At 39.9% G+C, this 24,969-nt stretch overlaps 1 protein-coding gene across 3 annotated transcripts in view; it reads left to right on the forward strand.

The window, feature by feature from the left end:
* The window catches only part of Fmn1 (formin 1), a 333,700-nt gene that overhangs the window by 175,878 nt on the left and 132,853 nt on the right, over nucleotides 1–24,969 (forward strand). For all 3 annotated transcript variants that reach the window (XM_028766940.1, XM_028766941.1, XM_028766942.1), the window contains one exon: nucleotides 13,506–13,593. In XM_028766940.1, coding sequence (XP_028622773.1) covers nucleotides 13,506–13,593 — 88 coding nt within the window. The remainder of the gene's footprint in view (nucleotides 1–13,505; nucleotides 13,594–24,969) is intronic.

Below are 24,969 nucleotides of genomic sequence, written 5' to 3' on the forward strand. Positions count from 1 at the left end.
GTGTGTGTGTGTGTCCAAGGAAGCACTCTTTGTCTCTGAGGGGAGAAAGCAAAATGGCTGCCAATACTGGTCCAGCTCTTCTCTTCAGTTGGCATCCACTTTTGCCACCAGCTGAGAGAAGTACTTGCGCACTTCCATATGAGGAATGGCAGGGGTCTGTCTCAGGTAAGGTTACTATTACTGTGATTAAACATCATGGACAAAGCAAGTTGGGGAGGAAATGGTTTATTTTGCGAACTGAAGGTGACAGGTTAGCTTGTCTTATTTCGATTGATCTTTACATCTCTCAGTCATAGTTCCAAAACAAAACAAGAGGGCATGTCACAGTCCTTACAGAAGTTTTGTGGCTGATAAAGAGCCACATCACTCTGCATCATTGAAGGAAGTCAGAGCCTCAAAGGAAGTTAGGGCAAAACTCAAAGAAGGCAGGGACCCGAAAGCAAGAGCTGATGCAGGAGCCATGGAGGCATGCGATTTACTGGTTTGCTCTTCATGGCTTGCTCAGCCTGTTTTCTTACAGAACCCAGGGTCACCAGCCCAAGAGACGCTCCACCCACAGTGGGCTGGGCCTCCCACATTAATCACTAATTGAGAAAATTTTCTACAGGCTGACCTACAGCCCAATCTTTTGGAGCTATTTTCTCAAATATTCCCCCCTGTCAGATGACTCTAACTTGTGTCAAATTGACATAAAGTTAACCAACACAGAGTCATAAGAATACGCACAGCCATAAAGTGGGTTCATGTCCCTAGGATCTCCCCTTTTGTGCCATGCCCTCCACATTGGAGACTTAACCCAAGGCCATGTTCATGGTAGGCAATGTGTTCTATGACTATGCTACATCCCCAGCTCTGGTTTCTTCCTCTTGGATGGAAGATTATGCCTGTTTTCAAACCTAATCCATGTATCCAGGCAGCTGAATATATTGTTATAGGTCTGACATCTGAGCACTCAGGACACTGAGGCTTACATGACCACAAGTTTGAGACCAGCATGGGTGACATACTTGGACCACATCTCAAAGCAAAGAAAAACAACACAAAACTTCTGTAATGACTGTTGTGTATATCTCTTATCTTGAAATGAAAAGATCACAGTGAATAAGAAAAGCTAACATGTCATCTGATGAGTGCAAACACTAGCCTTTTACAACCCACAAATTTGACCAGGTGTTAATATTTGTGAGTATTGAAATGAGGTTTAATACAGGACATCACCAGTCCAAAACTACAACAGTGGAGCATGGGGTTGGAGAGATGTCTTGGTGGTTAGGAATGCTAACTGTTCTATCAGAGGACCTGAGTTTGGTTCCCAGCACCCACATTAGATTCCAAGCCTGCAGCTCCAGGATTCTGACTTCCTCTCTGGCCTGCTCAGGCTCCATATTCATATGCACAACCCCAACGCCCCACCCCACACATAATTAAAACTAAAATACTATACGTTTTAGTAAGTATCCTGGCTGTTACTGCATATGCAAAAGCCATGATGAAATGATGAATCACGTTATGTTAAAACAAAAACAGAGTTTGCCTCTTTCGGAGGTTTAATTTTGGGAGAATCAAATTTCTCATTTATCTGCATGCTTTCTACCCTTTCATTTAATATAACCTAGACAAGCTACATGCCCATTATTCTGCATCCTTGAAAGTCTGCTGCCTGTAGGTATGTGATATATATATCACTACAAAAGTAAATGTCTGTCCTCCTATGTATTTAAGTGGACAGGAGGCCTGTCCTCCAGGTTCTGTGATAACTGAGACTTCATGGATAACAAAACTCCCATTACTGAGACTAACAATGTTCAAGCCTGTGAACTAAGCACAAGAGCAAATGCTCTGGGGAATCTGTTACAGATCTGAACATGTCTGGTGTCCATAGACATATAACAGTAGGGATCAATCTTGATGACTTGAGCAAAGACAGGCTCCATGGGAGAAGGAGGCTCTTGGTCTCATTGCTGCAACACACTCTTCATTCATCTGAGACTGAGTCCAGCTTTCATGGTCTGTTCAAAACCATCTATTTTTAGTTTTATCCTTGGCCTCATCTGCCAAGCACAGGCAGCAGGCTGGCACTATGTATGGATTTCTGTAGATGTAAAAGTCTCCCTGAACTTGGCAAGGATTCTTTCTCAGTCTGTCCATCGTGATGTTTCAAGGTGAGTGGTTAGGGTGTGGTTTTTTCCAGTGTAGACTTCGGTCTTCTCAATTTTGTTTTAATTCTTGTTCAGTGAGGCAGCATTTCATTTTAATCCATATAGGTAAGAAATGTCAATTGTGTACACTGGCGCAGGTGTAGGTTCCAACACTGAAAAGTGGTTTTACTTTTTCTCCGTCGGAGCTCCCTAGGCACTGTAATAGTGTGCATATGTGACACGTCCTAATCCAGGCATGTGGCAGGAGTCTGGAAAGGCTCTGCCTTAAACTAGGCGTGTCTAATAGGGTTTAATGCAACCTGTGAATTTGCCCCTGCACAAGGTCAGCTTGTAGGTCAGTAGAATGCTACCCAAATCACATTCTCTCCCCAGACTATAATTATACCTAAGATGAAGGCTGTGTGCTGCCAAGTTCTGCTGTCTCTAGATAGAACTGAGATAAACTGAGGGCTTGCTAACATTCCTCAGAAACAGATTCTTCAGGATTTGATATAAAGCATCTCTTGTTAAGAGACATGTATTGTTTCTCAAGCTTGGTGTGGGGGAATATGACCAGCTGATGTCTGTCTTCCCCAGCCAGCAGATAGTAGGGATTTGAGTCAGGGACGAAGTAAGACACTTCCATAAGAAAAGTCATGTGCTAGTACGGAGTGGGTTTGAGGATGCTGACAAATCAAGAAAGGTGCATGAGAGTAAAAAGTGGGTACTGCAAGGGATGAAAAGTTTAATTTGTGTTTAGTTGGTGTAAGATTCCGACTTACTTGTTTGGAAGAAATGACTAGGAATATATGTGCCTTGCATAGATATAATTGTAAGAATTTCATAATTTTATTCAAGTGCACTGGTTCTAAAATCTAATTCATATTTAAATATATAGCACTAGAAGGATAAATTAGACAAAACTTGCAGATTTTTTTTCCCTGTTAAAGTTTAAATGATTCTAAATTCTTTAGTTCAACAGAGTGGACAAAGTTATATGAATCCCTATGTTCTCTAGTAATTGTTTTTATGAAGAATCTTTTGATACAACCTGGACTAGACCCTTGCTTTTCAAGAACCTCTATGGAATGAATTCCAGCTAGGAGCTTAAGGCATGCATTCTCTTTACTAGATCCACATGAACATGGAAAAATATTAATGTGAGATTCATTAGATGAAGCTTTAAAATTTTAGAGTCAGGGATCTCACCAATATCCAGCAATGAACAGTGGTAGACTGCCCCCATGTCCTTCTGCATCCTGAAAGCCCTCACTGCCTTTGAGTCCTAAAGCCTTGAAGCACCTTCAGCATAGTAGCCCTTGGAGTTAGAAGAGAACAAGGCCTGAGCAAGAGACTCCTGGTTTACAAGGCTTATTTCTCTGCTGGCCTCAATTGGGAGCTCTTCTGGAGGTCAGACGTTGGACTTGTGTTTCAAGAAGAAGGTAACACTTTGAAAATTGTTTTGTGGTCCAAAGATATTGATGGAAACAGCTATCTCATTAAAAATCCTTCTCTAAGCCAGGCAGTGGTGGTGCATGACATTAATCCCAGCACTTGGGAGGCAGAAGCAGGTGGATTTCTGAGTTCGAGACCAGCCTGGTCTTCAGAGTGAGTTCCAGAACAGCCAGGGCTATACAGGGAAACCCTGTCTCGAAAAACAAAAAAACAAACAAACATATCTTTCTCTAAATATGTTCATTTTCAGCAAGCCCCTGTATTCCTCTCGTCTCTACCTCCCCAGTGCTGGGATTATAGACACACATTAGTAAGCCTGGCTTCTTACATGGGTACTAGGGATTTGTTCTCATGCTTGCATAGCAGACCGTTAGCCAATCTAGCTATCTCTCCAGCTGTATATGTTTAAATTAGTCTTTGAACTCCCTTCAAACAGATATGTGTGTGTGTGTGTATACACACACACACACACACACATGCATGTACAACCTTTCGATCCTTGCAGCAGATATGTCAGTTTGCTTATGTGAAAGATTCTATCCTGGATACACTGCCTGTCCAACCCTGGCTTAAGGATGAGTTGATGAGCAAGAACTAGACATAGAGTGCTGCTGGTCTTCAGGCTTCTGCCTTCAAACGGGTTCCACCCAGTCCTGATGCTGAGTACACTGTACAGCTGGCCAGTGGACCACAAAGGTTCAGCCTGCAGCTGACGAGTAAAACTAAAGATGCCGTCACCTTAAGCCCTCGTCTTTCTAGATTGTTATATTGATACTTTAGGACAGACAACTTTTGAAAAAAATGGTTAAAGTAATCCTGAATAATGAATACCAGACTATTAAATGGAATGAATGGATCTTAATGAGTTTTTTTTTAATCTAATTGTTTGATATAACCTTTTGTATTTGAAATTCTGTGGTTATTTTTAAAATGTATTAAGTTTTCTACTTGTCCTTATTTTAATTTCTGTTTCTGTAATAAAACACTCTGACTGACAGCATTTTAGGGGAGAAAGGGATTTATTTGGCTTACAGTTACAGGTTGCAGTCTATTATTGAAGAGAAGTCACAAAGGCAAGAGCTTGAGAAAACTTGCTACACCACATTCACAGTCATGAGCAAACTGAATGTATTCATCTGCTGATTGATTCACTCAGCCAGCTTTCTTCTTTTTTTTTTTTTTTTTTTTTTTTACTGTTATAGGACTTCCTGCCTAGGGAATGGTCCCACCCACAGTAGACTAAGATCTTCCTACTTCAATTAACAACAAAGAAAATCACCCAGACATGTATAGTGACCAACTTGATCTAGACAGTTCCTCAACTGAGTATCTTTTCTTAGTTGATTCCAAGTTCTGGAAAGTTGACATTTAAAATTAACCATTACACTACTATCATAAGATATTTAATATCCGACAATCTCAAACAACTTCAGAATTTTAATTTTTTAAGTAACTATCATGGTCACCAGTCTGGAATATTCATTAAATCTGAAGGTATGTAGGTATAATCAATTGAGTTTGAAGTCAATAAACGTAGTGCAACAAATATCTAATACTCATCCATCTGCTTGTCTAATGGTCTTGCCCTTCCAAGAATTCCTTAAATTTACTTTGCAATTTAGAAACTAGCTTACTAATGATACATCCAATGTAATAAAAGAAAAGCCAGGGGAAATTTATGCTAAATGAAGTTCTGATCACTTGAAGCTTTATAATGACCCTAAAGCTTATTTTTAAAACAAAGTAATGGCTGTTGGTAGAAAGCTGAATTATCAGTAAAATTATAGACTGAAAAAAAGAAACATTTTACCTTTTCTAAAAAAATTAGTTTTTACTTGGTAATAAAAAGAGTGTGTAGGGGCAAGAAATAATTTCGAGGGTTCAAATTCCTACCTCTTATTAGAAACAATTTTTTGATGCATATCAAATTTTAGAATGTGAATATTGTGTGAACAATTGTCAGCCTATCCCACAGGAAGGCATACTCATGACTGAAGGTAAATTTCTTTAGTGTGGATCGCAACATTCTTAATAAATTGACAACATTTGGGAAATTCTAGAAGTCCCTCAGTTGAAGACACAAATAGTGTATCACATGCTTCCAAGTACCTTTACCTTGATTGACATGGGACTCAACAGGGATGTATTTCTGAACTGGGATAAAATGAGAATGAGAAACAAAACAGAAACAAACAAGCCTGCACAGATGAACATATAGACTTGCCTTTCTTCTCTCACTGGTGAACCCAGGACCTCATATGCTTATGCTAGGCACGCACTCTGTTGCTGAGCTACAATACCAGTGTACTGCTTGCCATATTATTTACATAAGCTGGACACATGTGGGCACGTGTTCAGGTGTAGACTGTGGTAAAATCCCCATTGCTAGTGTAGGTAACTGGAGATTGAAGTCAGAAGACAAGAGAGCAATTTCACTCTTTGTATTTTTGAGTAGTTGGTACTTCTTAAATCTTAAAAGGCATTTGTGGGGCTGGGGAGATGACTCGGGTAGAGGAGGACTTAAGTTTAAATCTTAAGCACGTACATAAAAAGCCAGACATGGCATTGTGTGCCTGTAACCCTAGCATTGAGGGATGGTGATGAGTGAATGCTGTAAGCATGCTGGGGACCCAGCCTGTTAGTGAAAGAAGACTGTCTTAAAGGAATAAGGTGGCGTGTGATAGAGGGAGACACCTGGTATTGTCCTCTGGCACCTCTATACCCATGCACATGCATGATTCGCTTTCCATCATTAAAAATGCAAATCCACAAAAGGAAAAGAGAAAGATAATCATAGCACAGATATCTCTGTGAACCCTTGATCCATATCTTCGGTCTTTAGCTCCAAATCTTGCAACTCGGAGTTATAAGAGTCATTAGGGTTTTTAGTGCTTGGTCCCTGCTAAAGCAAACGAGGTCGAACTGAAGTCTGTAAAGCATCTTCCCTTTTCTCTCATTCAGCTTTCAAGTTTCCTTTACTTCCTTACTTCTAACACTTGCTCCCTGCAGTTTGCATGGACAGTCTGACTTAATTTCAAATGATTGAAATATGCATGGCAGTTTCTTTTGGTCTGTTTAGAATTCTAAGGTATGTTTGTGTGTGTGTGCACGTGTGTGCATGTGCATGTATGTGTGTTGTTATTATTGACTGTTTTGTTTCCCTCTAGTTATTTAGCATATCTGGAGTTATAGAAGAGATTTTAAAAGATACATATTCTTTCTCCCTCTCCCCTTTTCTCTCTCTACATTTAAAATTGTAGTTTGTTTGATACTGTCCTCCAACTATGAAGGAGAAGCAAGGCCCCTTAAAGTGTGACCTGAATCAACCTCAGAATAATGGTTCACATTTTCACTAGCCACCTGAGGTCAGGCCTCGTGCCTCATGCTTACCAGCTACTTTCAGCCACCCCCTTCTCTTTATGTGTCTCTCTGCCTCTCAGAAACATGTCCTGATGGTGGATGGCAGAAGCACCATTCCCTCCTTGTGCCTGGTGCATACCAGTTTCCTTGATCAGCAATCAGTGAAGGGCCTCTCACATGCCCTGACCTCTAAAAAATATCACATTAAAGCTGCTAAGAAAAGGTGTGGAATATTCAGATTGGAGATTTGGCCCTCTCTGCTCACTGCATAGTGATCTACAGAAAACTCTCAGCTTCTCTGGGAAGGAAAAGGAAGAAGATGCCCATTTGTTTCAGTTCTATCTGAGAGGTACCCGAAAGACCAGTTTCTGTTGGGTTCGAATCCAAGAGGAAAAAATGGCAAGTTGGGGGAGGCCATGAGCAAAGGTGACTATGCTAGCTAGCAAGCACTTATTTGCCAGTTACTCTTCCCTTTCTCAAGGCAGAGTACTTTGGAGGAAACACCTAACTCTTGGATTCTCCCTTGAGAGGAAAAAGTTGGAGCATGCAACCAGTGTTTTGGCTTTTTGGAGGGTTGCCCAGGGACTGGTTTCTGTCTTCCTGACTTAAAAGTGCTGACAAGACCCAGCATGCACTCTATGAGTAGGGACTACTGGGAACAAGAAAGAGCTGGCTGGGTGGCTTGCCATTGCTACAGAGCACCTGTGGTGAACAGGCCAAGGCCAACACAGCTTAGTGGCTTCTCCCCTGGGTTATAGGAAAGGGAAGAGTGGAGGTTGCATACAGTGTTCTATTTCTTCAGCTATTTTCTTTCTTACTCAATTCGTCTGTACATATGACCTGACATACTCTAGATGCTTGGAGGCTGATGAGAACAGAAATTAATTAGGAACATTTTTATGTCTCTAGAGAAGTGGTGGTGCTCCAGACAACAGAGGAAGGAGCATAATAGTGTTGGGGGAGCAGTTAAGACCTCTTTCATTGGGGACTTGGGAGTTTATATGTCTGCAGAATTTTCATCCATGAGCTTACGAATTCTTAGTCATTTGGCTTACTGGCAGGAAACTTTCCTATTGACACCAATCTGTAAAGTTATAGACTGGGGTAAATGACTATTTTTCCCATAAATAGACCAGCACAAAGTAACAAGGCAGATAGAGAAACACAGGCTAGGACCAAGCAAAGGTACAAAACAGATACTAGACATGAATTTGTAGTTGCAAACACACATGCTATATTTGAAAAGTAATTCTAGATAAATGTGATAGTGATGTCCAGGGAGCTGGGGAAAGGGTGCAGGGACAGGATGAGAGACTAGCAAGGCCTGTAAGCATTTGAAATGAGCAAATAAAAAACTGTGACCTGGTGAAACTGAATCACTGAGTTGAAAAATCACTACAAAGCTTCAGTACCCAGGAAGAAGGGGTAGTTAGTGATCTCACAGCTAAAGAAATTATCTAGTCAATGGAGTGAAAGAGAAAGTGTGAAAAAAGCCTAAAAGGATAAATGATGTCACCTAGCAACCAATCAGCACATAATGGGAGAAGATGGGGTAGGAGGGGCAGAATGCACATTTAAAGGAAAAAAATGCCTGAAGCTAGGTATGGAAATGGACTTCCTGAATCTAGATGTCTAATGGACCCCAGTGAGAATAACCCAATAGGACACAGAAGTATGTACTATAATTAAATTTTCAGAAGGAAAAGGCAGAGAAAAAGCTTTGAACACAACACAAAAGCTGCTTGTTACATTAAAAGGCACACCGCCATAACTGACAGTGAAATTTTCATCAATGAATTCTAGGCCCAAAGAATGCTATGTTTCAAATACTAAAAGACTTCCAGCCAATAGTAATGTATGCAAGCAAACTGTCCCTTGCTATGAAGGAAAGTAAGCAAAGATGAGCAGCAACTGCAGAAGTTCTTCATCACCTGACTTAGTGATGAGCCATATACAAAATAAGGCAGGTGTTTATTCTGTAAGCTGAAACAAGGCAGAGGGTACTACACAGGTGAGCATGCGCACGCGCGCGCACACACACACACACACACAAGTCTATGAGTGCAAAGCTCATTGGTGAAACAGATATTCAAACAAATAAATGTTATGATAATGGCTCTGTGGAAATAATTTTTAATTGTTTCACAGGGCTTTAAAAATTGTATAGAAAGCTTAACCACTATGCATTCTTGACTGCCCAGTTAAAAGTATGTAATTCATGACACCAGTAACAAAGTGAAAAGCAATGAAGAAGTAAAGAGTAGAAAGAAGTCCTGTATGTGAATGACCAGCTTCAAACAGACTATTACAAATATAAGGCATTTGAACTAAATCCTGTGCTAAGTGTACTGGGTTTTATCAAGAGGCCCATCCAAGAAAATAAGAAAGGAACCAACATATGTCACTGTAAGGAATGAACAAATCCAAAGGGAGAAGCCCTAAGGGAAAAAAGGACAACAACGTACAAAACCAGAGAAATTAACAAGATGGCAGCACTACGGCTCTTATCAGTAAGGACTGTCAATGTAATTGGACGCATTGTTTTTTTTTTTTTCAATCAGAAGAAAGAGTTGCTGACAGATTTGACAAAATAAAACCAGGCAAGTATGCCTTCCATAAGAGATTCACTTTAGACGTAGGCACAGAAGGTGCATGAAAGTGTTAGTGTAGAAAAACACAATCTAAGTGTTTCTTCGAAAAGATAAGTAAAACTGAAAAATCCTTAGCTAAGAAAAAACAGAAGCCAAATGTTCATAGAAAATATGACTCTACAAAATAGATTTTAAGTCAAAAACTGTCACAAAAGACAAAGATGGATAGTATGAAGTGATAGAATAGCAACCCACCAAACATATTTGTACTTATAACTATCCACACACGCAATATCAGCATCAACTCTGTGAAACAAGCTGACAAAACTTTACTCCAAAAGACTCAGAAAGCAAAGTTTTAACAGCACATACTGTGCTAGACCCTTACAATGGAGCGACAAAGTGACACGCCCTGCTGCAGCCTTTCCGGGTCCTTAGTCTCTCCTGTAACCATGGAGCACTGTTTGCCTCTTGTTCGCCTATTTGAACTGTGATAGTTGTATTTGTACTGAATATATTTCTTTCCATTATATCCTCAGCAATACTGTATAACAGAGACCTATATACAACTTACAGAGCATTGGTTCTATAAGTAATATAAGCATAAAATAAAAGTGTATACTGTAAAAGGCCAGAATATCAATAGGTTTGCACATCAGCGATGGCTCTGCTTCCAGTCCTCTGGGGATGCCCAGGGGCAACTCGGTAATGCATTCTGCTAACAGATATGGAGCCCACAATCTTCCCAATTGGAACATTGTCCAGGGTTGAAAGAATTTTAGGTCACAAGACAAGTCTCAACAAGTTTAAGATGTTAAAAATGTACCAAGTAGCTTTTGTCACGTCAATGGAATGAAAACTAGCAATAGGAAAAGTGGAAAAAAATAAGAAACAAGTTGAAGTTAACAGACTTCTGAGTAGCTAGTGAGTTAAAGAAGAAGTCCAAAGGAATATAGAAAGAATGCTTGAGGCAAACAAAAGCAAAGCACAACATGCTGAACCTCACTTGATACCAAAAATAGAAATAACGAAAGGTTTATAAGTCTGAGCAAGCACATTGAAAACTATCCTAACTATAACTTCACACATTGTATAAGGAGAACAGACGAAGCCCAGAGCCAGCAGAGGGTGAAACAATAAACATTGAACATAAGTGTATAACGAAGGGATTGGACACATGCTAGAAAATGTATCAGAACTCTTTTCCATGACAGATGCAGGTGACAAATCTTTAAATGGAAAGAGACAAAAAAGAGAAAAGACCCAAATATGTGAACTCAAAACCAAAAGCACAGAGTTTATAACTGATGCCACAGAGAGAACAAATATAAGAAACAAATATGAATATATATGTCCATATTTGATATGCCAAAATTTGAATAACCTGGATGAGCTGGATCAATTCCTAGAAACCTGTAACCCACCCATGATAGTGTCATGAAGAAATAGAAGACCTGAACAGCTTTATTCTGGAAAATTGACCAGAACTCCAATATCTCCCAGGAGAGAAAACTCGAAGACATTTTGTGGACAAGTCTACCAAACCTCAAGGAAAATCCCAGGTCATTTATTAACAAACTCCTCAAAACTCTAAAATTGTAATACTTTCAGGTTCATTCTCTTTATGAAATGAGGATTACTTTGGTGCTAAAGGAACTACAAGAAATGAAAAGCACAGACCTTAGCTAATATAGATGAATACCTCCCCCCCCAAAAAAATACTAGCAAGGTAAACTCAAGATAATATAGGAAGGATCATGTTATAGTCACGTGATCCTATGATACTCTGTGATACTCAAATGATATACGTATATATAATGCTATACATATATACATATAATTAATATATAGTACATATTATCTGTGTGTATAATTTGAAGATATTAACAAGACAAAGATAAATATCACATCTTCATCTCAAAAGACATAGAGCACTTGACAAAATTTTACATCTGTCTTAGTAGAGTTTCTATTCATGTGATAAAACACTGATCAAATGCTAATAGTCTATCACCAAAGGAAGTCAGGGCAGGGACGCAAGATAGAAACTTAGAGAAAGAAACCAAAAGCAGGGATCAGAGGAATGCTGCTTACTAGGTTTTTCCTCATGGCTTGTTCACACTGCTTTCTTATACGACTCAGGACCACCTCTCCAAGGGTGATACCACCCACAATGAGCTGGGACCTCCCACATCAATCATTAATCAATAAAATTCCCTACACACTTGCCTATAGACCAATCAGATAGATGCATTTTCTTAGCTGAGTTTGTGTTAAGTTGATACAAACAAACAAACAAACAAAAAAACTCAGCCTAACTAGTATAAAACATTTCATAGTAAAAAAAATCATAGTGAAGTAATAACAGAAGGGAAATACTTGGGTATAATAAAGAGCACATTTTAAGAGCTTAAATGTAGCCTAGCCAATGGCAAGCAAGTGAAACTTTTGTCACTGAAATCAGGAACACGTCAGTTGCACCTATGTTCACAACTAATGTAGTAGCAAAGGGTCTAGCGAGTTCTAGGCAAGAAATTTAATTCATTGGTTTCACCAATTTAGTCCTGTCAATGTTCTATTGTTGTGAGGAGACACCTCAATGACCATAGCATCTTTTCAAAAGGAAAAGATTGAAATGGAGCTGGCTTACAGTTTCAGAGGTTTAGTCCATTAGCATCATCAGATGAAGCATGGTAGCTCACGGGCAATCATGGTGCTGGAGAGGCAGCCGAGAGTTCTACATCTTGATCCATAGGCAGCAGGAACAGAAGAAGACAATGTGCCTGGCTTGAGCATTTGAATCTGTGAAGCCCATCCCCAGTGACGCACCTCCTCCAACAGACCACAGGTCCATATCTCTCTCAAGGGTAGCCATTCCCAAATAACCAAGAAATCACATATTTGAGTGCATTGGAGCCATTTTTATTCAAGCCACCACATTTAATTAATAATTTACTCACCCACAATGGAGGAGAACAAATAGAGTCCTCTCCATAGAGGACCTGACTTAAGTGGGGGAAGATAGTATTGGGAGTTTGCCATTCTGGATAAAGTTTACATCCTTCAAAATGAAAAGGTTTTGGAACTGTGACATGCAGTGATGAGTATGTAATGAGCAGTATGAGCTACATTGCACTATAAACCTGAGATCTTTAGAACAGTGTACTTCCTGCTGTGGGCTTTCCATGCTAATAATTCAATCGCATAGAACAAATCTTTCAAAACAGAAAGAAAACAGTGATCAACGAAGAGGAGCTGAGACATATAATTTTGTATTCATTGTTTCTCCTCCATTTTTTTTCTGGTTTTGAATAGAAAAGTGATTTATGCTAAAATGCAAGGCTGAATGAGTAGAATCTTAGATGGATGTGTATGTGAAGGTCTCCTCAGAAGCATAAGGAGCACGTGGTACATATGTAAGGACAGGGCCACAATACCTCTGTGGCTGCCTGGGCAGTGAAGTTGGGGTGGATTAGCTTGCCTTTATCCAGCAGCCATCAGAATCCATGTGTCTTGCTCTCCAGGACCTTCATGTTTGAAGAAAGGGGTCAAAGTAGCCAGTTGTGGCCCATTCCTGTAACCCCTGCCCTCAGGAGGCTGAGGCAAGAGGTCATGAATTCTAGGCCAAGCTGGTCTATGCTGTGAGGCACAGTCTTTAAAAACCTAAAAGAAAAAAATCAGAGTAAAAATATAAAATGATGGTAAAATACTCTAAAGATTTTTATTGTTCGTGTCAGGCCGTCTGAATTCTGCATGGCATGTTCTTTACTTTTAAAATGTCTGTAATTGTAGATACACTATTTTTCATTGAAGCATTAAGTCATGTGCCTGTGATACTGGGTCAGTTTTTCCATTAATGCACCAGTGAATCTAAAAGTCTTAGTGTCGTTAGTGTTTCTTCTTTCTGAATGACTGTGTGATCATTTGAGCTTCCATTTTCTATTTTTATTTAAAATCACAGATCATCAAGTTATTGGATGGAAAGCGATCTCAAACTGTGGGAATCTTGATATCTAGTTTACATCTAGAAATGAAGGATATTCAACAGGGTAAGTCTTTCCCGTCTCTCCCCTCCAGCTTGGAAATTCTCTGTAGCTTCTCCATGCATGTTAATTATATGAGATTGCAGCTTCATCATGAAGTTTTCATACATGCACATGTGATACATCCACCTTACCTCTCCCCTGCTGCCTATATCATCTCTCCTTCATTTCCTGGCAATCTATTTCCTATTCTGTAACAGTGTTCCTTTGGATGTTTTTGAACATTGTGAAAGTTTTAGGACATCCCCAAAAGTTAGAATGCTACAGTGAATACTACCGCCCAGTTAAAACCCACTGTTACTTTTGTAGCAGTACAATCCCTCCACCAACTAGATTGTTAGGAAAAAGATCTCTCACAGACATTTTGTAATTCATCTTGTAAAAACATTAGCACTACCAGGGAAGGTGAAGGGGCTTTTCTAAAGTACAAATGTAGTACCACCTTCTTGAAAATGATTAACAAAAATCTCTCAGTATCATCACAGATACAGGTAATATGCATTTGGCTGGCTGTGTAGTAGCTGGCTCACCCTTTCTGTTGAACCTGTTTTCTGTGAGGATCCCAACAGACACCCTACATTGTCATTGATACATCACTTAAGTTTCTTGTCTTGTACTTTTCCCGTATTGAGTTTTTGCCAATGACATGACTATGTTTTACCTCTCTATCTTCTGGTCCCCGTGAGGTGTTAATTTAGTCTAGATTTACAACGGGTAGTGAGGAATTTGCAGGTCCTGAACATACGTGTCTTACATATACAGGACTTCTTCAAAATTACAATTGAACGATTCGTGAGGTTAGTAGCCACTGAAGGTTTTTTGTCTAGGTTTATTCTTTCAGTATAAATACACAAGATATTGACGTATGGATTCAGTCATTTCTTATTCATTAGATGGAATGTAACTGTAGAGAAAAACACTTAATAGCCACTTGATTTTACCATTGTTTCTTATGGTCTCTCCTTTCTTCAAATGACAACATTTCACTTTGTTATCTTTGCCACATTTTTAAATAAAAGCATTTGAAGAGTTTAATACATAGATTGGCTTCCTAGCCAATTTTCTCCTGAAAATGGAATTGAGAGGAAGGGAGAAAAATCAAACCTTGATTTCTATACTTAAAAACTGTGTCTTTCATTTGTTCCTTGGAAAGGCATATGAATAAAAATAGTAGTCAGAACCTGAACTCAAAAAAAGATGATTTACCAAAAAAATGCCTCTTAATATAAGTTTTAAGTGACTTAAAAATTTTTATGTGTGTAGATATTTTATATGTGTATATGTTTATGCAACATATGCAAGCAGAAGCTGTGGACGCGAAAAGGGCATTGGGTCCTATGGGACTGGAATTACAGTAGTTGTTAGTCATGATGTGGGTGCTGGGAACTGAGGCCAGGTCCTCTACAAAAGCAACAAGTGCTCTTTACCACTGAGCCATCTCTCCAGCCCCTTTTATTTAAAATTTCTAAAAGAATATGTTTTACTTGTACATATTTTCCTTAATAAAAACATAACAAAATAGGACTTGGGTCTTACATTAAATCAAACTCCCTTTATCCAGCCATCAATTGAATGTAAGCCTTTACTTATACACATGGTTTACAACATCTTATGGGTGGTAATGCAGCATCTGAGCGGGTCTCTCTTCAGGTGAGCATGGATTTCATGACTCAGACGCCCTGAAGCAGCCCTCCCTTTAGGATGACTTCAGCCCCTGTTATCCAAAGTCATTTTACACCTCTGCTGATCGGGAGAAGGCTCCCAAAGACACTAAAGATCTTTTCTCACATTGCTATTTCTTTCAAAATGGCTTTGAAATTTTGCTACATTATATTTTTTAAAATGTGGTTCATAAAGATAATGAAACAGGCTGGAGAGATGGGTCAGAAGTTAAAAGCACTGGCTACACTTCCAGAGGTTCTGAGTTCAATTCCCAGCAACCACATGGTGGCTCACAACCATCTGTAATGGGATCCAATGCCCCCTTCTGGTGTGTCTGAAGACAGATACAGTGTACTCATATACACAAAAATAAATAATCTTTTAAAAAAAGATAATAAAACATTTTAAGCAAATGACAGCCACAGAATATTTAAATAGGCTGATTATTTTGTTTTGTTTTTTGGTTCTCTCCCCACTCCCACACCCCGTCCGTACAGGGTTTCTCTGTGTAGCCCTGACTGTCCTGGAACTTTCTCTGTAGACTAGGCTGGTCTCAAACTCAGAGATATGCCTGTCTCTGTCTTCCAGAGTGCTGAGACTAAAGGCATGTGGCATCACTGTCTGGTAACAGGCTGATTTTTAAAAAAATTGGCTTAATAATAAAGCCAAACATGTAAGTAGAATATTATACATGAAAATATAATAGTGGATTACAGTTTGAAGCAGAGGGTGTTTGAAAGGTCTACTGTGGAAAGGAGAATTTTTCATTGGCTGCAGAACCTTCTAAAATGAATCTTGAGATCAGGATTTGATAGTCTTTTGATGAGAAACAAACACGTAGGGCACAATCATTGAGATGAGAAGATTTGCTGACTGTGATACAAGAGTTTTGCTGTTAATTTGTACTTCTTATGCACTTGGTAGATCCCAGGAAGATTTGATCTTATCTAAGAGCGTGGATGTGAATTTTCCAGCTTTTAACATCACTCGAAACTTTGCTCCCTTCCTTTTGCATATCTGTCACTGAGTATGTCAGATTGCCATGTGGATAAGGGGCATTTGAATCACGTGCTATAGCAATTACTAACTTGGGCCCATGCACTTTTCCACGGCATTGCAGTCCCATCGAACTGAATGTTCATTGTGACGTGAACAAGATTTTAGTTTGCCTAGATCTTTCCAGTTCTCTACTCCAGTCAAGAACATATGTATCTGAAACAAATATGATCTTTCATTTCAGCATTGGAACCCTAATCACAGCATAACAGACTTCTGTGTCTGGATGTATGATTACAGATTTTCCTATGCCAAAACCACCTATGTTATATTCTACACATTTGACTCCCAAGTTCTAAAAACCTGATCTCCATTCGTTTCTTCACCTAATAATGTATACCAGATGAGTGTAGCAAAATAACCAGAAGTTGTATTATTAAATTATTTCTTTAGAGTCATTGACTGACACTGGTTCCTAAATAATTCAAGTCTCATATTGAATGGAATATACTTGGCTCTGTGCTGTTATCCTGTTGAAAGAATAACACATGCTGATGCCAGCCTGATCCTTGACTGTTAATGTGAAGGGACTGAAACTGAGTTGGTGAACTGACTGCTCTGTAAATCCTCACTGCTGATGTGACCGGTTAAGAGCATATCCTCCACTTTCTGGACATAGTGTCATATTTATTAGGATGCAAAGACAAAGGGTATTAACTTGTTCTCTTGAAAGTCTCAAGAAATATGACCTAAAAATCCAGTATATAAAAGTTCACATCTATTCCATAGAATCATGTTCTCATCTACAGCACTGGAAACGTCCAGGCATCCTACTATCTTGTTTCTCTCACAATGAATAGTCGGTCCATTGAGGCTGTATTGCCATGAGATTTATGGTCCTGAGTTGGTTAACTGCAGTATCACAAGACTCTAATGACCCTTATCTATGTGGCAATCTGTCATACTCAACAGGACATACGCAAAAGGAACTGAGTGAAGTTCGTTATAAGTAAAACAGTTACCAAGACTGCTCCGTGTTTCCTCTTTATCCTCACTTCCACTTGATGTTATGTATGCTGTTTCCCTCGGAATATGTAATCTCTACTTCACTAGTTCAACACATGCGTGGCAAACACAATAATAAATATGTTTTGAGTAAGAAGTAACAATAATTCCCTCGGAATATGTAATCTCTACTTCACTAGTTCAACACATGCGTGGCAAACACAATAATAAATATGTTTTGAGTAAGAAGTAACAATAAGCAGATGACGGTACGACCGAAGACTACAAAGAAACAAGCATAGGCAGATTCTGATAATTAAACACCTGATTCTTGAAAAAAATGTACTCTTCAGCTTTACCAGTAAAGGAATGTGTAGGCATCCTGAAGCACTTCAGGGTTCTGTCTAAATAACAGTGGCTTTTCAATATATCTTTCTGAGATTACCTCTCTCTCTCTCTCTCTCTCTCTCTCTCTCTCTCTCTCTCTCTCTCCTCCCTCCCCCCTCCCTCCCTCCATCTACCTACCTACCTATCTGTGATGCTGAGAATCAAACCTATAACCTTGCACTTCCCAGCATTTGTTCTGCTGCTGAGCTATACCTCCCCACTTGCTGCCATTTAAGTATCAAGTATGCAAGTGTAACTTGCACTTGAACTAATGTTTATTGGCTCAGCGTTTAGAAGAGTAAGCATGTTTGCTTTGTTTTAAAGACAAACCCTTCTCTGTAGATCACTGTTTATAAATAAATGGCCATAATGAAAAATTCTGAGGCTCTAAAGAGCAAGCCAACATGTAACAAAGACAGTGCAGGTTTCATGGAAGTTCTCTGATTGTCAAGCATTGCTTACAACTAGATGAACTAATATACCCTAACCACATTTGAAAGTCTTATTTTCGTGTCTGTTGAATTTAATTTCAATTGTGAAAACAAAACAGATGAAACATTGTAATATTAAATAAAATAGATTCTGTTCCAGTGCTTTCTGCCTTGCCTTTGGCATATACTGAATGAGTGCCAGCCCTGACAAGCACCACAACTGCATTAGGACCATGCTGTAAGCACTCTCAGGAGCTCACAGATATGTGTGATCAGCCAAACACTCCAAAAGAGTTGGCTGTGGTATTAGATAACCAGTTATAGGCTCATCCCTGGGGAAGACTGATTTTCCCTCCCAGCAGTCATTAGTGGCCTGTAGCTCTTCATCTACTAGTGGGGCCTTGTGATCCACATTGGCACATTGGCAACAGTAGAGCTGCTCAGATAACTGATTTCTTATTAACAAAATACAGAGACTGAAGCAGCATGTAACTGGTTATCTAATACCAACTTGTTGTTCCTAAATACATACATATATCCATACAAGAGCAATATGAAATGGACTTGTATGTGTTGGTTATATGCTAACAATTAAAGAAAAAGAGCCCATGGGTTTAGAGGGAAAGAGAGAAGATGATGTAAAGACAATACTCATATTTGAAATTCTCAAAAAGATAAATTTTAAAAATTAAAAAAAAGAGTTTTTTGAAGAACCTACAGGTAAGCCACCTTTTTGAGCTCATGTATATGTATATGGTATGTGTGACTATGCATGATTATTCGTGTGTGTGAATGGATGTGTATAGTGTAGGTATGATTGTTTGCAAGTGGGGACATATGTGTATGTGTGCAACAGATTGTTCATGTGTACAGATGCATATGTATATATGGCCCAGTGTTCCAGGCCTTTTCTAGTGTTTATTGCTGTTAAGATTTCATGTGCTTTTAGATTTTGGCTTTTATCCTGTGGCTTTGCCATTAATATCAACTATATACAGTTATATAAGGGTTCATGCTTACCTACAGATTTCATTTTTCTGTAAAATAAGCAGCAAGGGTTATTAGAATTCTACCCCCCCCCCAAAAAAAGAGTTGGGTGTGAAATCATAGCCTTGGTATTCTGTAGGACTTGAGGTGAGGCCTAGAAGATGTGGTGATGATGACATCAGAAAAAGGAGCCTTTGCAAGGGAAGAAAAATAATGAGATGACAAATGAAAAGGAAGCCACAACTGAAGGGTATGGACAGCAATCAAATGCTACTTGATTCAGAATCTAAGACTCAAATCATGAGCAGCATGCAAACCAGTAGGGGCCCTCAATATCATCACAAGTTTTTAGATCAGAAACATAAGGAATCTGAGGCTCATAGTACCAGGATCTGAGCTTGAGTTCCACAGAATCTTGGAGCTCTGATGTTCTGCATAATCCTGCTAAAGTCCTTATTTCCTCTTCTACTCTCTCTGCACTTCTAACTAGCCATCATGGTCTTCCTTGATTCCTTAAGGAACTTCCTTTTTATCCTTGAGTGTCCTGCACACTTAATGTAGAGGAATTTTATCCAGCAACATGGCTGCTCCAGCAAAGGATCACATCCAAAGATAATGCAAACACTCCGCACACTTTTAATCCCTCTGGCTTAAATACTGACATTAGTACACACCTTTAATCCCAAACAGTGTCCTCTAATTGAGGGACAGACAAAGTGATGAATCAGAAAAAGATTTGGTAGAATGAGTCAGAGATAAGGTACACCCAAATCTCACAAGAATAGACAGGAAAAAGAGGATACTTAAGGTGCAGTAAGGGGGAGAGAATTTAATGGAATTCAGTTCTGTTCAGTTGAGAGCAGTTCATTTCAGAGTCAGTCCTTCCAAGCAGAACAATTCAGTCAAAAACTGAGAAGCCAATTTGAATCAGTCAGCTTAGAGAAGAGTTTGAGTCAGAAGAGCTGAGTTGAACCAGCCAGCCAGAGTTCAGAAAGAGCCAGAAAGGGCAAGTTTTTTCAGCAGTAAGTCTCAGAGGCCAAAACATTCTAGGCCTAGGTTAGCAGATAGAGGCTGAAAGGTGAAAATTAGACTGTACATAGGCTAGAAGCTTCCAGGCCTAGGTCTAGTCAGTTAGAAATGCTCTGAGCTTAGACTAAGCCATGTATTTGTAAGGTGTGTGTTTGGCTCTCATCTTATCACTTCATTTGAGGAAATACAAGCTACATTTACTTTTACATTTAGCATGTACAGTGCACGCTCCCTCTTTCAGAAATGTGTTCCTACCTCCCAGTCTGTATAGTCAGCCCCTGATCTTTACTGTGGATTTGTGCTTAGCCATCACCTCAAACAGCCCTTCTCAGACTTGCCCTCCCTGATATTTAGCATGTGTTATTTTAGTTTTACATAAAACCAAATATTTTGTTTGGTTTGTGCATCTAGTTTCCCTTTATTTACATCCACTCTCAGCATATAAGCTCCAAGGAGAGTACCTACAGATGAGAACCGTAGCAGTTCCTGCTTGTGTCTGATACATACGTGGTGATCATCAAGGGCTTGTCCGATGAATAAATGAAAATAGAGCTGAAAATGGTGTGATAGTTAGTTGTGACTGCCATCCAGGTCAGATTACAAAACACCTGGGGTATGAGGTATCCTTCTGGACAAGTCCAGGAAAACATCTGCAGAGACACAGAGATAGCATGCAGCTCACGAGGGCTCTGATTTAGTTCAATTAGTTCATTGAAGGGTATTATTGGGAGGTGGTAAGAAGTAGGGGAGCTCTAGTTGAAGATGGTAGGTCACTGAGGTCATGTCCTTGAGGGCTTTCTCCTGTTCTCTCCCCATGTTCCCCTTCTTTCTGCTTCCTGTCCCTCAGGAACTGAAGTACAGCTCTGTCACATGCCTGCTATGATGACCTTCTGCTCAAATCTGTGGGGCTCACATGCATGGAAGCACCATCTGAAACCCTTAGCCAAATCCTTCCTTCTATGTCTCTATTGAGTATTTGGTCATAATTACAAGAAAAGTAACTAATATTAGTGGGTAGAATTATTGGAGATTGTGTGGACTTAGATGATAAGCGATGAAGGTCAGCACCAAGGCTGATATACACTAACGTAAAAGGAAGACACAGACATGGGGTATTTAGAGAGAATAGTTACAGTTAGTAACAGCAACTGTAGGAGTAATGGAAACAAAATCTGGGCTTCACCTTAAGCAATGAAAACCAACCAACCAAAAACAACAACAAAGGGAGGGTTGGGGGAGGAAAGCCAACCAGAAGTCTAGCAGCAAAAGCAGCATAGAGAAGAATGTAAATTCTGTTTTAGGGGATTTGAGTGTCCCTTAACCGGAGCTGTATAGGCTAGTGTCTGGGGATCACTGAAAACTCTACGGTGGTGGTCTGTGAGTGGGGCTAGGCTACAGACACACCACCTTTAAAAAGGTAACTCTGGGGTTTACTCAAAGTAGCATGCTTCCTAAGCCTAGAACACAGAATCGCTAAAGCAGTAATTACTGAGGAAATGATTTTTTTGTATTTTCTTCCAAGATAGAGTTTCTCTGTGTAGCTCTGGCTGTCCTGGAAATTGCTCTATAGACCAGGCTGGCCTCAAACTCAGAGAACTGCCTGCCCCTGCATCCTGAGTGCTGGGATCAAAGGTGTATGCCACCTCCTCCCAGCTTGGATGAAACAGTTTTAAAAGATGATCAGAGGTTTCACAAAGCCTGTACTTCACCCAAGATATATCAAATCAGTGATTTACTCTCTCCTGGCTTTCCAGCATGAGATGGGATGACTTATATTTAGAATCATTTGGCATGTGTGGACACAGTGACTGGATACGTGATTGCAAGTTAGTGTTTTCATTCCATGTTAGTAATTTCCTCTTATTCTCATCCCAGAGGAGATGGAAAATTGTTGTTGACTATTCTTGATACAAACTTCCATATGCCTTGCAATAGACTAGGTGCCAGAAACCTCCTGGCATTCATTTGGAATTTCCCGCACACTCAGAACTTATATTTATAATATTTAATCTGACATCAAAATAAAACATTTTTTCATTCAAGTTCCTACTGGTCTGGTCAGAGAGTTCAGCTGCATTGCATCCTACACTCTGTGTCAGAGGCTCAGTGTAAGAAAGGAAGGTCAGCTTATGAAGGCTCAGAGGCCCAGATCTCGGAGTCCTCAATCACTGGACCTTGTTGCTTTGCACCAGTTAGTTCCAGAAATCTATGTCAATGCTCATGGGAGTTGTCACAAATGAATTTGATAGGGCACTGGGAATACACTGTAGATTTTTAAAAACTTTCCTAAGAAAACTCTCACCTTAGTCTAAGAAGTCTTGCTCAAAAGGTTTTTAGTCTCCACAGCATCCTTACAGAGAATGCTCACCAGTCTGGTATTCTAGAGACTCTTGTTGAGGTATGCTCTCTCATATGCATGCCGCACAAGTGCACAGAAGAACTAACATCCACACTTTGAAACACAGAAGATCCAGAATTAGAAGGAGACACATAAGATTCTAAATGTCTTCTTAATTTTGATGTCTTTGGATTCTCTTTCAGATATAATTAAGGTGAGAAGGTGGAAAACTTGTGTAAGGTTCGTTGGAATAGCTCCTTGGCAAATACCCTCAGATGGTCCCATCTACTCTGTGAGACAACGTCTCTACCTTGCTCATATCATTTACTTCTGTGTATGGCTTCTCTGAAGAAATCTCAACTCTAACTTGTTTATCTTGTGACTTTTCATTTAGTTTAATTAGAAATATACCTTAAAGCTAAAAGAACTTCATTTAAGTTGTTCTCCCCATTACAAATCACCATGTATTGAAAGCAAAGAATATGAAACCGGACACATTCCGAGGGAGCTTACCCAGCAAAAGTGACTTGTGACCATGATCTGCTGGCATACCAACCCAATGACGAGGCCAGTGTTAATCAGTTCTTTAGGACTCATAGAAGCCAATTTAGAAAATTAGAAAAAAATGAAAGGTCTTTCCAATACTTCCCTTTCCTTTGCCCCATTTTCCTTCCCCCCACTGAGTCTGAGACCCCTTAGCAGCAGGGCTCCTGCGTGTCTCTCTAAGCCATTCTACATTCCTTCAATAGCAGGATGGAGTCAGAAAGCAGATCTGGTCACTCCTTACACTTCCCTTCAGGCAATCCACCAAGAGCGTCCAATCTGCCTGGAATGTAATTTGGCTCAAAAAGGCAGAACGAATGGGGGAACAGAAGCAGCTTAACCCAAATGTTCCTCATTCCCTGCCCTCCAGAGAATAGAGGGGATGGAGGCCAGGAGGCTTAGTGAATTCTACACTCTCTGCCTTCCTTTGAGGTTTGAACCATGGACAATTTTAATTGTAGCTACATGGTGTTATCTTGGGGCATAGTGCATGCCTGGACTTAGAGGAGAGCTGAGGGGTTTGTCCTATAAGATTGAATGAGTTTTGAGGTTTTAGGATATATGAGCTAAAGGTCCCCTTTGTGGCTATTTCCACCCTTTCCCAGACAGCCCATAGTTACTGTGTCTTTCACACTTGCCTCTCATCCCATCAGAGACTAAATTAAGGTCTTCATCAACTAACGTGATACTCTGCTAGGCAATCCGAAGTGCACTGAAGATTGGAAATTACGTTCCCTTGACAGTTCTTATTCTCTCTGTATGGAGGGGAACTTGGTGGTTCTTCATTTTTCAGTGTGTTTTTGCTTCCATTTTATTGAGTTTTGGCACGAAGGATAAAATTTCCTGTGACTTGTATACATTTTGTTTAAAATAAGGCGTTCTCAAACCTTTACTTTCTTCTTCCCAGAAATTCTGAGTTATATAATTCTGTTGGCATACCAGTTCTTTAGAATTGCTTCAGCGATGAAAAGATTGAAGTTAGTTCATTGTATTAGTAGATAAACTGAAATCGTATATCAGAGTCAACCCTGGAGATAATAAAATATTAGTGAATATAAATATTTGTAATATATACATGGATTTTCATAACATAAGCCACATGAGATTCTCCTCATAGACTGCTTATTTGTGTAAAAGGCACATGATGCCATTCAGAAATCAAGGTTTCTGTGTAGATTTTTGTCTGCTGGTTGATGGTTCATTATCTTGGGGAGGTTTAGCTTTTTTTTTTTTTTTTTTAGATTATGCTATTTCTTGTTAAAATATCTTTGCCAATGGTAAAGACTGTACCTGAAGAGAGTGGAAGATGGAGTCTTGCTCCAGTAAATCCCTCCTCTATTGGAGGAAAGTCGATTCCTGCACAACTGACCTTGAGAAATCAAGCTGAGTTGTTTCATACCTCACTTTCACCATTCCTAAAACCAAGCAGCAGCAGCACCTTCTTCACACAGTTTAATGTGAAACACTTTGAGCAGTGTCGACAGAGAGGAAGCTTGCAGTAATCACTAACTGGTAATCCTCAGGGAAGTCCGCCCACTGTCCTTACTCTCTGATATAGTGGACTGAGTTTTCTTTAAGCTGCTTTTTAGTGGGTGCTCTGGAGCATCTCACTTGGATATTAGCAAGGGTTTGTATGTCTCTGGGTGCCCAAGGGAGGAGAGACTCAGTGACTGGGGGGTAGGGGCGGGGCATCGTAGCAGCGAGAGGAATGCCCCCTAGAGGAATTTCACTACTGTGAAGAAAAGAGTCAGTAGGGGCAGGAGGTCTCACCTCAGAATGGTTCTTCCACACTGTGCCTCCACACTCCTCTCTGCGTGCCCTGTCCCTTCCTCTCACCTTATGGAGTCCCAGCTCCCTAAGAGTGATGGCCTCCATAGTTGAGAGAAATTGTTTCTCTCCCTCTCTCCCTCTCTCCCTCTCTCCCTCTCTCCCTCTCTCCCTCTCTCCCTCTCTCCCTCTCTCCCTCTCTCCCTCTCTCCCTCTCTCCCTCTCCCTCCCCCTCTC

The sequence above is a fragment of the Grammomys surdaster genome, unplaced genomic scaffold, assembly GCF_004785775.1.
Source record: "Grammomys surdaster isolate TR1022 unplaced genomic scaffold, NIH_TR_1.0 170, whole genome shotgun sequence".
Classification (NCBI taxonomy): Eukaryota; Metazoa; Chordata; class Mammalia; order Rodentia; family Muridae; genus Grammomys; species Grammomys surdaster.